Source organism: Lates calcarifer, linkage group LG11 (assembly GCF_001640805.2).
Source record: "Lates calcarifer isolate ASB-BC8 linkage group LG11, TLL_Latcal_v3, whole genome shotgun sequence".
Classification (NCBI taxonomy): domain Eukaryota; kingdom Metazoa; phylum Chordata; class Actinopteri; family Centropomidae; genus Lates; species Lates calcarifer.
The window spans coordinates 17946383-17960672 of NC_066843.1; the positions used below are offsets into that span (position 1 = coordinate 17946383).

The window sequence follows — 14290 nt, forward strand, 5'->3', positions numbered from 1 at the left end:
CCTCTAACTGGGGCTGACCGGACAAAAACAAACATCATGATAGCTCTGGAATGTGTTTCTGGTATTTCTTAGTGTGCATCAAATACCCATCACACCTCATTATAACCCTTGTCTTCAGGCTGTCATTGTTCTACAGCTCCCTAGCATCTCACTGGACTCCAGCCATCCTGTCCCTGTGTTGTTCTTGTCTTCTGCACCTGTACACTGCTCGAATTACCTGTACCTGTGTTTTAGTACCAGACTCCCTTTAAGTTTGTGCAACAACTGTTTGAAATTAGGTGGAGACCAAGTTTTTATTATTTTATTATTAGTCATTAGTGTTGAATCTAAAAGAGATAAAAGAAGAAGAAGAAGGCGGCTTGAGCAAAAAAGAGAGACTATAGCAATGCTTTTTTTTAAAACTGGATCAATAAAAATGAATCAAAGATTTAAACAAAAACAAGGAAACGAGAGCATAACACATTTTCCCCTACACCCCTAACCTCTGCCTTAGGTCATCAAACCCTACAGTACTGACTGTACTGAGAAGTCTGGAGAGGAAGCCTTTTATTATTATGAACCGCAACTGTTGGACAACTTGACAAGTGAAACATCTGACATGCAACTTCTGTAAATGTCTATAAAAACACTATTTTAATCCTGAAACTGAAGCCCTGCTTCTAATGACTCTTGCTGAGAGCTGATTTTATTTCTTTATTCTTATTATTTACTACCTGGTTTTATTGGATTTCAGCTGGTGTTGAGATGTTTCTTGATTGTATTGTATGTATGAAAGATACCATACAAATAAAGTTTGTTATTATGATTATTATTAGTAGTAGTAAAGGTATTTTGCTGAGTAGAACTATCAGGAACTCATACAGTAAGCTCTGCTCTCTCACCCAGACCATGTGATGGACGCTGTAGACATCACTGTCTCCCATGTAGACTCTGATGGCTCGGAGAGTGAAGCCATACTTCTTCCCAGAGCGGTGGATGGTGATTGGAGAATGCAGGACGTTGACCATTGGGGAGTAGTCTCTGCTGGGAGAAGAGTCGCGAGAGGAGGGGTTGGACGAGAGAGAGCGAGGAGACATGGGGCTCGCCAGAGGGGAAGCACCGTGTTGCTCCACTGAGGAGAGAGAGATGGAGTTTTTAAGTTACATTACAGGATTAAATTCAGCCTAGGTTTTTGTATTTGTTTGCTAATGCAGTGAAATATACGTGCCTTTACCTGCAGGGATGATGACAGACAGAGCAGTAGCAGAGGCAGATTTGATAACTTTGGTTCCTGGTCGTGAGCTACGTTTTTCTCCCTCAGCTGAAAGCTGCTGGTGGCGGACCCTCCGCAGCACCAAGTCAGTGGTGGCCCCGCGGGGCCCCTGAGCCTCTGGAAGTCCCAGAACTGTGGCACTGCCTGGTAGAGGCAACGATGCATCAGCAGGTCTCAAAACCTTGTCTGTGACACAGAAGAGACCCAACAGTAAATAAATGATCTTTACATGTGTTGTCATCAAATACAGGTTTGGGGTCACAGATCAGATTGTTCAGTGATGTTGTGCCCTCTTACCTCCGCCTGTGATCCCGTTGCTGTCTTTAGGATGCATTCTCAGATCACCTTGAGAGGAGACTGCACCCATGGCGCCTTCCAGGGAAGTACCCCTTGCCTTCACTGGAGGCTGCCTGCTAGATGCGGGCAGCTCAGAGTCAACTTCCAGAGGTGAGGCCAGGCGGTGTGTATCCATGAGGGCGGAGAAGCGTCTTCGGGCCCCGGACGGTGGGCTGGAGTCACTCTCTGTGAAGGAGGACTCAGAGCAGGACAGGCGCTTCCTGAAAAAGAAAAAACAACACCAACAAAAAAGATTACAACCACACAGCCAGTGTGCATGTTATTTAAAAAGACAGTCTTTTGTATTCTCTATGGGCTGCACTCACATCTCAGGTGATCCAGTCCTCCAGCTCTTGTCCCTGAGGGTGACACTTCCCAGGCTTTCTCTTTTGGCCATTCGATCCTCCCTGGGGACCTTGTGCTCCCGTAGAGTCACAGCATGGGGTTTATGCTCGAGTTGGGACAGATGCTCCATAGCTGCTGTACACCTTCAAGTCCACACAATGAGTTAGTCAAACTTTCATGGCACTGATTGTGTTGTTATGTCGACTGATGAACAACCAATGCTTCAAACAAACAAAGAGGTGAGAGGCAGTTTTTCTGTGACTGTCAGGTCTCACCTTGCTAAAGCGAGGGGAGCAGGACGAGAAACGATGAATCTCCACAGGCTCATCATCGATTGGTATCGTCTTCATCATATGAATGCACGTGATGGTAGCGCTCAGAGCGAGCTGATGACAAAAGGTAATGAGATGGACACAAATTCAGAGAGCAGCAGTATTATATTATAGTTCATATTCAGTGAGACAAAGCAGTCACTGTGCACTGATGATGTTACAACATTTAGTGTTAGTGGTACTGTTATTGCTATTAATGTTTCACTGTTCTGTCATTATTATTCCTTTAGCTATTATTATTATTATTACTATTTACATTTTGACTTAGACTGTGTATTTGCAATGTTGTCTTTCTATTACCCCACCCCCCACCCCACTCTCTCTGTTTAAACGAGGCAGATGGCCGCCCACCCTGACTCCAGTTCTGCTCGAGGTTTCTGCCTCTTAAAAGGAAGTTTTTCCTTGCCACAGTCGCCTAGTGCTTGCTCATGGTGGGAAACTGTTAGGTCTCTCTCTGTAAATTTGAAAGCTCAGCTTCAAAAAGCTGCAAATTCAGACAGACCCCCGCTGCTCATGCTGAATTGACACATTCAAGTCTAAAAATGCACATTACACTAATAACTGCCTTTCTGCATTTACAGTGGTTATCATGGTAACATGGAAGATTCAGAAGAGCCTGTTTTGATGACTAAGAATTATCTTGACCTCAAAGGGATCTGTGGTCTGTGCCCAGACTCAAACTTTTCCATAGTGTCCTGCGTTCCTAGAAGTAGACTTACTGTCAAAATAACTGGTGTCTTCTTCTGACTCTAGGTGAGGGATGAACTCTGCCTTCTGTCTCAGCAGGCTGTTCCAGTCCACCTCTGCGAAGAATGAGTGCTGCTTCACTTCAAAGGCACCACCTAAAGGGCAGAGGAAGGAAGAGGAGAGAGGTATATATAGAGAAAGAGGGGGAGACAAAGACAGACAAGTAATATCTGCAGCCCTAAAGCAAATAGAGGCACAACAGAAGTCAACTTTTTGTGGATGAACTGAACCTCGGAGCCTACATGCAAGATGGCAGTTAGCGTTCCAGGTCAGTGATTCCCAACCAGGGGTATGTGCACCCCAGGGGGTATGTCAGCAGTTGCTAAGGGACATGGAAAGATTGTAAAGCAGCTCAGCTAATTTGAAAAAATAGTTGAGTTACTAGAAAAATATGATTTAACTGAATACAAATACATATCCACATTTTACATCAAGCTGTAACACTTGAATGTGTTGATGTTGAGAGTACATGAGAACTAGCTTGCAAGTGAGCAGAGAAGTCTTAACAGATAGTAATGGATAGTAATGGTGGTATAGAGAAAAAAGCTTGAACTGTTGCCTGACTGGCTGTCTGACCTGTGCCCAGTCGAACCAGTGGATTCGTCTGCAGGAGGGAGGAGATCAGGTGCTGGGCATCAACAGGGAGAGCCTCATCCCCTTCTGGCCACACTATGTCATCTACAAGACACAGCAGAGAGGGCGGGGGGCAATAAGATGATACACATTGTTGGTGAGGGGTTGAGGAAAATATGTGGAAGAGGGGAGGTGAAAGACAAGTTTGGTTTATCTGTTAGCAGTGTAGAGTGTGTTTACTGTTTCCACTTCAAAATACTGGTCCAGCTCAGACTCACCTGTGATGACCTGTCCAAACAGCTCCTCTGGAGTGTCTCCGAAGAAAGGCACACAGCCCACAAGGAACTCATACAGGATGATGCCCATAGCCCACCAGTCCACTGGCTTCCCATAACCTTGACAAAGAATAACCTCAGGGGCAATGTACTCTGGAGTTCCACACACCTACAAGTAAACAACTTGATTAGTTTATTTATTTATTAGATTTAGATTTATTAGATTTACAACTCAAAGAGGTAGGCCTGTCCAGATTGCAGTTTTTTGCATTTGTGCTACTAAAAATAAGTTAGAAATGATATAGCTGCTAAGTGGAAGACTGTTGACCCTGAGAGTGAGGCACATATGTATGAAGCATGCATATCTCTGCCTAGCCAAGTAGATCACCCCAGAGATGCCAAGACAAGATGAAAGCCCTGATGAACGTTTTCATGTGCAGATGGGTATGCACTGAATGCTAACAGATTTCTGGCTGGCATAATGCATACACAAGAAACAATGAGGCTTAGATTCAAAGCGTGAGCCCTGAATGAAAGGCTTGGGGGAAAAAAACTATCCTAAAAGGAAAATGATTATAATAACTGAGGAAATACTGGCCTATTGTTCTGCCAACTGTTAACTGGTCTCATTTTTTTCATGTTTCAGATATGCCTGGCACACAATGACAGGAAATATCTTTGCATAGGAATGAAGACATCAAAGGACGTTTCACATTTAAACTTTGCTTGGATCAAACTGTCTACACTGTAATACTACCAAAGAAGACACAGATTATAGTTACAATGTACATGTGATTATTTCATTTATTTGAATTCATTTAATTTGCTTAGCACTTAGTTTAATCAAAAGTGGTTTTGGTAGGTAATAACCTCAATAAAATGTCTATGTAGAATGTGGATCTGACTACTTGTAGATTTGAGTATATGTATATGATCTCCTATTATTTTCATCGTCTTTGTGATACCTGTTTATCCAGGAATTCCCGGGTATCCTTCTCTATGTGTCCTTCATACAAATTGGTCGTCAGACTCATCAGACCCATCTTAGACAGGCCAAAGTCTGTCAGCTTGATGTGACCCATTGAGGTAATTAAGAGGCTAAGGATAGAAACAGTAGTTATGTTACGTAAGCTTTATATAGAGTAAATCCTTTTGAAATAGCGGTGTAATGGCAATGAAATTGAGCAACGTATTGCCACATTTTACATCATCTCTTTGCAACAGTTTGATGAAAACTAACTCTGTCTTACTTGTCAGGCTTGAGGTCACGGTGTACAATGCCATAGTTGTGTAAGTACTCCAGAGCTAGGACTGTCTCTGCGAAGTACATGCGTGCCATTTCCACAGGCAGTGCCCCGATGTTCTTCAGCAGAGTGGCACAGTCTCCACCTACCAGCAGAATTAAGTATTTGATTAGTCTTGCTGCTGACATAAGCAATTACCATGAATGTCTCCTGGTACCTCTTGTCCCCAGAGCATTTTAGTTTCCATTTAGAAGAAAGCAACATGCACACCAAGATGATGACTATACTTTTAGTCATCCTGCATTCAAGGATATCTGGCACACGAGTAAGTGTTTCATTTTCACTGGGCATTCAGGAGTATATTCACCCAACTCACAAACTAGTCTTAAAACTGGAAAGGCTCAGATCACTTGGTTACCTAAGGGGCAGGCTAATATTGATGCTAACAGATTTCCAGCCATGCTACCTGACTGACTCCAGGAGTGATACTGTTGATCTGTTTGGACACCACTCCTGACTGAAATATCTCACCAATTAATGGGTTGATTACTATAAAATATCAAATAATCAAATATCTATTTGATACAGATATCTATTGTGTCAAAAGACTGAAACACACTGACTTTGCTGATCCTCTGACCTTTTCTCTAGCACCAACATGAGGTTCCTATTTGTGGTTTTAAGTGAAATATTGTAACTGTTGAATGGATTCCCATGAAATGTAGGAGAGACATCCATGCTGCACGCAGGAAAGAATATTTCCAACATCAGATATCAATCAAACTATAACTTTGAAGTGTCAGTGCCAGTTAAACTTCTCAGAGAGACAGAGACACATCTGTCACAACAAACATTTGTCTGTTTTTCAAGATCTGTAGCTTTCAAGATCTTTCAGCTCTGAGCAGCTCTTTAATGTCCTTAATGCATTGCATTGTTGGATAGTAGTAGCTACGTATTGACAACACACTCATAAATCCACTGCATTTAGTATGCATACTGTCTAGTCTGAGTAGACTTCTTTTTTCCACTGTGAACACACTGCACACTCCAAAACCTGCTTAGAATGAATATGCAGATGTGGGAGGTGGGACACACACTTAGTCTCATTTACAGCTGTTCTACTTATATTACTCTAAATCACAGCTAAATGCAGCTGTAACTTGAAAAGGTAATGGAATCACTCATTGACTGGAGGTGTAGTCGTGGCCAAAATATATTTAGCCAACAAACATTTTTCCCACCAGGAAGGCAGCTCCAGTAAAACCTGTATGCACCTACACATGCTCACCTTCTACATACTCCATCACCATGCAGAGGTGTCGACGGGTTTCGAAGGAACAGAACATGGAGACGACAAAAGGATTCTCTGCAAAGGTGAGGATGTCTCTTTCCACAAAGGCCTGCTGGATTTGGTTCCTCAGGATCAGGTTTTGCTTGTTGATCTTCTTCATGGCAAATCGCTGCCGCGTCTCGAGATGACGCACCAGGTACACAGCACTGAGACACATACAGGACACGTGTGTTGCATGTAAAAGTCATTTGTGTCTATGCCTGGCTTACAGATGTTAAAATTAGTCACATCCTCATTAACAGAGCGCTCTACCCACCCGTAAGCTCCATTACTGATCAGCTTGATAGTCTGGAAGTCGGCTTCTCCTGGCGGTTTCATTGCTCTGATCTTCCCCTGTGGATCAAAGATCACAGTGCTGCTTAAAAAGGTTGGTCTTACTCATTGAGAAATTATTAATATGATAAGTGTCAATGAAATCACTTCAAATTCACTTTCAAATCATTTCAAACTGCCTCAGTTCTGGTCTATACCTCCCTCCCTGTCCTCTATTTTTTCTGTGCGTAGATATATTTTGGCAGTTGGAGCTGCGCCTTATGCTAGAGGGATGGCCTGGAGATTCAAGGAGGGGGGTGTCCTGTTTTTTTTTACTTCATCATAAATCAGCTAAATTAGATGGATAAAAGCATGTATGCCAAGTCATTAGCAGATGAAGCAGACATTTTCAGTGAGAGCAACAAGGACCTTGGCAGGCCAGTCTGTAAAGGTAGGAAAAGGGTGGATGAGTGAGGAAAAGGGCTGAGTGCTGGGGAAATGACCAGGCTGAGGATTAATGTGTGTCTCACCTCTGTCGAGTCATCTGTTTCAGGAGTTAGCGGTCCCTCGCTGTCGTAACTATCAAGGTTTACCATCTCTGATGACAAACAGATGGCAGTTAGGTCAGCTCACAGTTAGTTCATTTTATTTATTTATTTTTTTAAGTGAAATCAGAGTTCCTGTCCCTCCTTCACCTTCAATAGGGTCTCTGGTCAGTCCCAGCTGACTGATGATGTAACGAGGAATGTCTGTCTTCATCAGATGACCTTCTTTGGCGTGGTCCTCTGCTGCTTCCAGCAGATGGTAAAACTCCTCAGGGTTAAACTCCTGGAAACCAGGGCATTGATATCATTAATGTAATCAGGTGGAAATCTTTGGAGCTCCTCCATTAATATTACATTTACATTTACTTGCTGTTGGCTGATTGAATTTTTGAGGCAAAAGTTGATTTAAATGTAAATCAGATTTTTTTCCCATTTCCAAGCAAAGCCACCATGGCTGCCTCTAGGAGGTGTTTCATGATTCACTGCCTCTGGAGCAGCTCCAGGATTTGTTTCTGGAAGACACCATCACTGCAGTCAGTGCTGTTCAGCCTTAGGAGAGACTTGAATATGTTCACAGACCAAAAATTCAGAATTCTGATTTAAGGCTGATTATGTTTAAAGCTATACTTAACAAGGTTTATGTTCAGTCCAAATCACTAGGTAAAAGCACAGGGTCAGCAATAAACAAACAACAAATGGTGGAAATACAGCATCTTCCTCAGGACAACAAGAGCAGGACACCAGGCTGCTTTCAAGGTCAAGAGGTGTGGGGTTATATTTGTGCCATAATTCTGAGCCTGTGATGACAGAGGTGACATTATGGCCATTTTCAGCACAGAAAATATGTTTGTACACATATAGGTTATTATAACACACACTCCCTGCTCTGTGCAATCTTATAGTCAAAGTGAAATTAAAATATAGTTTATAATGTTTGATGTCATATCTGCAACTACCAACATAGATTTATCCAGTCAAAGTGAGTTGGGCCAACTGGCTAACCCTGACAATCATAAACTGTAATGATATTATACAAGGTGGTGTGTGTTTGAATTAATTCATCTCCTCCTCCTGATCTAACATAGGTTATGGTGGTAGAGATGGAGGTGAGCAGTCAGCGCCGCGTAGCGCTGTATTGGCTAAGCCACGCCCACTTTTGTGTAATCCAATCAAACCTGAAGGATCTGATTTACATAAATCCCTCCCCTATTGAAACCATATGTCCACATATTCCTTTCTCACTCAGAAATACATCACAGCACTGGGTCATTGTGCTGCACCACAGACCTCATTTGACATGTTGTATTGCAGTAGAGGTTTTCATCCACTGTATCACTAATGCAGCTCCAGGCTGCTGATCCAAACCTGATTACTAACAATGCCAAAAACATGCAGTGGATCGCACACACACACACACTGTAATCCAAATGCAGTGATCTGCAGAAAATGAGGGTGGAATTAGGCCGATGAATCAATTCTCCATGTCCCTGTTTCAACTGTCGTTCATAATCAAGAACCACGTCAGTGTGGCATGACTCATCGAGGGGGACACAAGATTGATACTCTGTTATGAAACACAGCCACACTGGCTTGCACACAGACACAAACACACACACACACGCACATTGGCATCTGCCAACTTTAAATGACACCACGGTCATGGTCTGTCTGAGTCAGACTGGAAGGCAGCCGAGCAGCGGGGGGCCACTGCCTGGTATTAGTTGTACTGTGGCGGGGCAAATTTTAATCTAAATGCAAATGTCTTCGCCACCCAGACAGACTGGACCAACTCTTATACATCAGTATTTTCTTGTTTTGATTTCCCACTCCTGCTGTGTAATATGCCAGAGTGCTTAAATGTTTCTAATGGACTTACAAATGAGTATCTGTGCTCATGTTTATTTAAGGAAAATCAATTTGTCTTAAGTTACTAGAAGGAGATGAACTGTGAAATGTTCTGTGAGGAGGGATCGAGAACACTGCAGCATCATTTTGTCAGTGATGGTAAATACTGGCAAGTGTGTGTGTTACGTTACCAGACACTCTAGAAGCCTGGCAGGCCGCGAGATGATGATGAGAAGCTTCTTCACCAACTCTGTGACGAAGGCTACCTCAGTGCTCTCTGAACGCTCAAAGGCCTGACAGAGAGAAGCATGCAGACAGACAGAGAGGCAGGGAGAGAGAAAAGGTCTTTTAAAATACTTGAAGATACATCAACATTTAGTTAGACTGAGAAATTCTGTCAGTCCAAGAAGAGACAAAAGACACACAGAGGGACAAAGACAGAGCAGGTGTTATACATGAGAATATCTGAACATGAAAAACACAGCAGATACAATCAAACCCAAACCAGGCAACCTGTAGTAATCACAGCGATCTAATCAAGCTGTCAAAATGGGCCTTGTGATGAAATTCCGTGATACCTGTTATCTGCTCCAGCAAATCACAAGCACAATTAGTCCCCATTTACCGCTGCAATTTCAATCTCGTCTCTCACCAAAGGCATCACGTGTTTGAACAAAATGAAAAACTTTGAGCTGAATCCATCCATCAGTAATCCTCCATCATCCCAACTAACAGAGGATAGAGGTATTTTTATCTGTGTCTGTCCTGGTTATAACTCATTTCATAGATGCCACCTTTATGAACACTCTACAAATTGAATTAGAACTAATGTAGTTCAACTAAAGTTAAACTAATGTAGTTCAAACCAAGGTTTGTTACTTGAGTAGTTTTGTTGAAAAAAAATGCTGTGCAAATTAGGACTGAGTATAATTTAAAGTTTTTAAAAGTGATATTGGCTGTGTCTGAAATCAGTCACTCATTCACTACTCCCTACTCACTATCTTCTTTCTGAGTGCGAAGTATGGTGATATATGTTGCTTGGTTAGTGATCAGTTGTACACTACTTTTCATGATGTATTGTGGGATACTTTGTCCACTACATAGGGTATAATAATTCTCACTATACATTCTGACTGGTTTTATTTGTATCAGTGAGCCCTTTTATATTACTCTTAGTCATTTTCTCCAGTGTTAATATAGAAATATTGATTAGTGCGTCTTTAAGGAAAGTGCTGTGCAAAGTTGGTTTGTTGGTGTTACATCTTTCTAACTCACATCATGAAGCAGCTTCTCCAGATTCTGCTGCAGCTCAAAGAAGTAGACAGAGGTGATGAGGCCCTCACGGGCTTTGGCCAGGCAGTCTCTGGACAGCTCAGCTATCTGGTGGTGGATGAAGCTGAGGACTCCATCGGCCAGTGGAAGAACATTTTCGGGAGAGAAAGCTTGGATGAACTCGGCCAGCTTCCCCTCCATCTGTGCCGTGGCCTGGTGGACGACAAAAGGTGGGCGGCATGAGAGGAGAGGGGCAATATGTTAGGACAGAGAGAAGAGGAATTGACTGAGATTATATTTTTAAAAGAAGATTGAATTTCTTTAGAAGAACCAGAGGTATGTGACAAAAAGTTCAGAGAGCAATTTCATTTTGTGGCCCAGACAGTGTGGCTCTGCTGATTTACACTGACTTCAATACAATGTCATTTTTTCCATTTGAATTGTGTGAGAACAAGCCAAAAGAGCTTTTACCTTGAATGAACTCTAAACTATAATGCCCAATTTCCTAAGGCTCGATTTTTATCACTGAGGAAGCTTTCAGCCCATTTCCTTTTGATACCAACCTCAGTCCAGAGCTCAGAGAGTGAAAGGGAGAAAAATGAGGCAAAAGCGGAAATGTCGTTTTACTTAACTGCTCATAGCTGTGGCAGCTTTTATAAGCGTGGTGAATAAACTTAATATTCTCTCTGTCAGGGTGAAGATGTCGGGGCTGTGTCACATAATCTTGTTTGCTATGGTTTAGCAGCCCCCATAGCTCCTTTTTTTTTTTACTGTGCTGGGATGTATGATATCAAACATTCATACAAACAAATCTCTGAACACATTCAATCATAAATTATATCCCTTTTTATTTTTCTAATATTTGATTTCTGACTTTATGGGATTAGTCGTTGTTACTGAGGACTGAAAGATCAGTTTAATGCTCTGTAGGCTTAAGGATTTACTGTAGTGTGTGTGTTTTATAAAAACACAATTGCATGTCTCTGTCTTACCTTTGGAAAGCGTTCTTTGTACACATGGTTCATCATGACTATCTCATTATCATAGCAGGAGGAGGAGCGTCCAGGACTAAAAGGAAAAACAGAAAATAATGGTCAGAAAGATTTTGCTTTTCCATCCCAACTGGAACCAGTTATATTCTCTGTTCAGTGTAATAAACAACATGTCGGAACTATGCTTAAAATTTAGTTGACACTTAAAGCTGGAGTCCATGACTCTTATATATAAATGAACCTCTGATAAATTGGAGAATCATTTATATATATGAACTAATACTAGATAGTTAATATTAGTTAGCTAATATTAGCTAGTTCTAGTAAACTGAAGCTTGCAAACTTAAGATGCTCCTTTGTAACTGACATTACTGTGTTTGACTTTTTGACTCTTTTTTTCCTCTATGTAAAAGTCACTCATTCTCACTTTAACTAAAATAAAGTAACAGACCTATAATTAAGTATTATTAATTAACAGCTAATTGTACATTAAAAATAGGCATTAATACATTTGTTTACAAATTCTTTATTTATCTATAAATAATTAGATATTTATTTCATACTTTAAAGGCCAATAAAAAGAGGAATTATGAAAAGAATTTACAAATGAAATATTAATCCACCAATAAGTGGTTCAAATTAAAAGGGATTCACAAAAACTACTTAACATTGTTTTAACTCATTTTACCAGTGCAAGGCTCGAAGTGTCACCGAATGGCTAAAGGAGAGGCTAAAAAGAGAAACTAAATGACTAAATGAATAATTAATGAACTACTCTTGTGGTCATCCATACAAATAAATGAGCTACTGCTTTTATTGATAAATTTTACTTTTTATCTGTAGAAAGAAGGTCAACAATTACATAGACTCGCTTTAAAACAGGAAAATTCAAGAAGAGGTTATATAAAAGCAATAACAAGATCAACCAGGGGCCCCTCCTGCAAATCTGAGTTTAATCTCATGGGTGCTGCTGCTACTGACCTGAGACTGCGGGAGCGCACGCGCATGTGTGGGGAGCAGCGGCCCCCATCATCATCTGTGATGCTCTCAGTGCTGCCAAAGTGCTTGGATAAGAAGTGGAGCTCATCCATGGTGGGCTGGAAGGGCAGCTGGTGCAGCCGCTCCTGTGAGGAGCTGGAGGACTGGAGTGGTAGAAAAGGAAGAGGAAGAGGAGGGGAGGCAAGAGCAGAGAGGGTGGAGGAGGAAGAGGAAGCAGACGAGGATGGCGAGAGGATTAGGAGGACGGGGGAGAGGAGGGAAAAAATTGGCAGATGAGGAAGGGAAACAAAAATATTAGAGTGGGTGGAGAAAGAGTTGGAAGGATCAAAAGGAAAAAGTGCCAGAAAATTAATGAAACAAAACTCCAGCACATAATCCTAATTTATCTCCCTCTACCTGAGGGGTAATAAGTGAAGCACATCACGCTCTGAAAACTAAATTATTGCACATTACAGTTGTTGCTCCTTGTGGAGCTGAAATGTTAATGAAGTCGTCCAGTGAGCTTCAGGGTCTGACCCGTGAATCTGTCTCACAGACAAATCTCGTCTCACTGCCTCATTTGCCTTCATCAAAGCAATGAGAGCTGGACCTCCACTTACTTTGCTAACCCAAAGATCGATCGCTGATCAATCACAGGTGACAGACTAATTGAAGACAATCAGACTTGAAAGGGTGGCTGGAGTAGTGTGAAGACTTCTTACATGTTTGGTTCTGTACGTGTATTTCTTGATCCATCTTGATATATTTCTCATCACCAGAGCTGTGACATCTTTTTCCCTGAGTTTTCTGTTGAAATGTGAATGTCTGTGGGCATATCTTGTTTGTTGCTATTCCCTGAAGAAGTAGATAATCTGAAAGTGTTGTTAGCAAGTAAACAACACCAAGGTATCATTAAGCAATTTTCTGGATGAAAATGTTTGGATATTTTACTTCAAATGGGAATTTTGGAGCATTTAGACCTGAAAGAAGCACTAGCGCACAGCTCAGTCCTCCTCATAAAACTCTCCAAATGAATTTCCATGAAATATCTTTTTGTTTCTAATGATAGCATCTGGCTAAATTTAGCCTGTGGTTAAATTACTGTGGAACAGAATGTGCTTTATCTCATGCCAGCTTCTCCTCTCGAAGCCACATTTCTCATGACCCTCTCATCCCACCGTCCTGGCACTCATCACTTTCCCCTCCTCTTCTCCTCCCTCCATCCATCTAACCCTCCATCCACAGCCAGATGGAGAGTAGGAACCAGGCCTGTGACGTTGCTGTTACGCAACAAGACACACACCGAAAGACACGATGCAAAAAAAATGAAAGTGACAACACAATGAACATGGATTAAATTAAAATGTGTTGTGTGTGTGTGGAGTGTAAGATTTGAAATCAGATTGCTTTGTACTCTAAACAACAAAGCTAAAAATCATGGTGGAGTGAAATGAAGACTTAGCATGGAGAGAACATGATAAAGGATGAGAAAGCAGGCTCTAGAGATTACATCTGTGCCAATTACATTCATTTATGTCAGTGGTTCCAAACCTTGAGTTTAGCTGTTGGTCTCGATAGGAAACCCTCTGGAAATGGCCAAACTATCCCCAGGGAAAAATTTACACTGGTTGGTAATCACTAATTTAAGAGTTGGGAAGGGGGTGATGTCATTTACCGTTGAGCTGGGAGTGTTCGTGCCATATCCAGAAGACGGCAAAGACGCCAAAGACCATCGCCGCCCATCCGCTCTGCAGAGAACACAAACATCATTCAGTGTGATGCATGCATTTTGCCATAAAACCAGATCATATTTGCTTGTTAAATATGCAATATCAGCAATTTCATTAAGTGTCTTTAATATTCCAGACCCTGGAGAACAATTTGGTGAACTGAAATACCTATGGGGTTTTTTATTGCCTGTGAGATAATAAATGGGACTGTAAGACAAAAC

The 14290-nt window shown here is 41.6% G+C and overlaps 1 protein-coding gene across 1 annotated transcript in view; it reads right to left on the bottom strand.

Annotated features, from left to right (window-relative positions):
* Nucleotides 1-14290, bottom strand: part of LOC108898676 (microtubule-associated serine/threonine-protein kinase 1-like) — a 39959-nt gene that overhangs the window by 1989 nt on the left and 23680 nt on the right. Inside the window, 20 exon segments of the mRNA XM_018698645.2 lie at nucleotides 882-1111; nucleotides 1214-1438; nucleotides 1550-1809; nucleotides 1915-2068; nucleotides 2196-2265; nucleotides 2267-2319; nucleotides 2985-3107; nucleotides 3589-3690; nucleotides 3864-4029; nucleotides 4826-4958; nucleotides 5111-5249; nucleotides 6393-6601; nucleotides 6712-6788; nucleotides 7238-7305; nucleotides 7403-7535; nucleotides 9289-9390; nucleotides 10373-10582; nucleotides 11362-11437; nucleotides 12343-12503; nucleotides 14015-14087. Coding sequence (XP_018554161.2) covers nucleotides 882-1111; nucleotides 1214-1438; nucleotides 1550-1809; nucleotides 1915-2068; nucleotides 2196-2265; nucleotides 2267-2319; nucleotides 2985-3107; nucleotides 3589-3690; nucleotides 3864-4029; nucleotides 4826-4958; nucleotides 5111-5249; nucleotides 6393-6601; nucleotides 6712-6788; nucleotides 7238-7305; nucleotides 7403-7535; nucleotides 9289-9390; nucleotides 10373-10582; nucleotides 11362-11437; nucleotides 12343-12503; nucleotides 14015-14087 — 2764 coding nt within the window.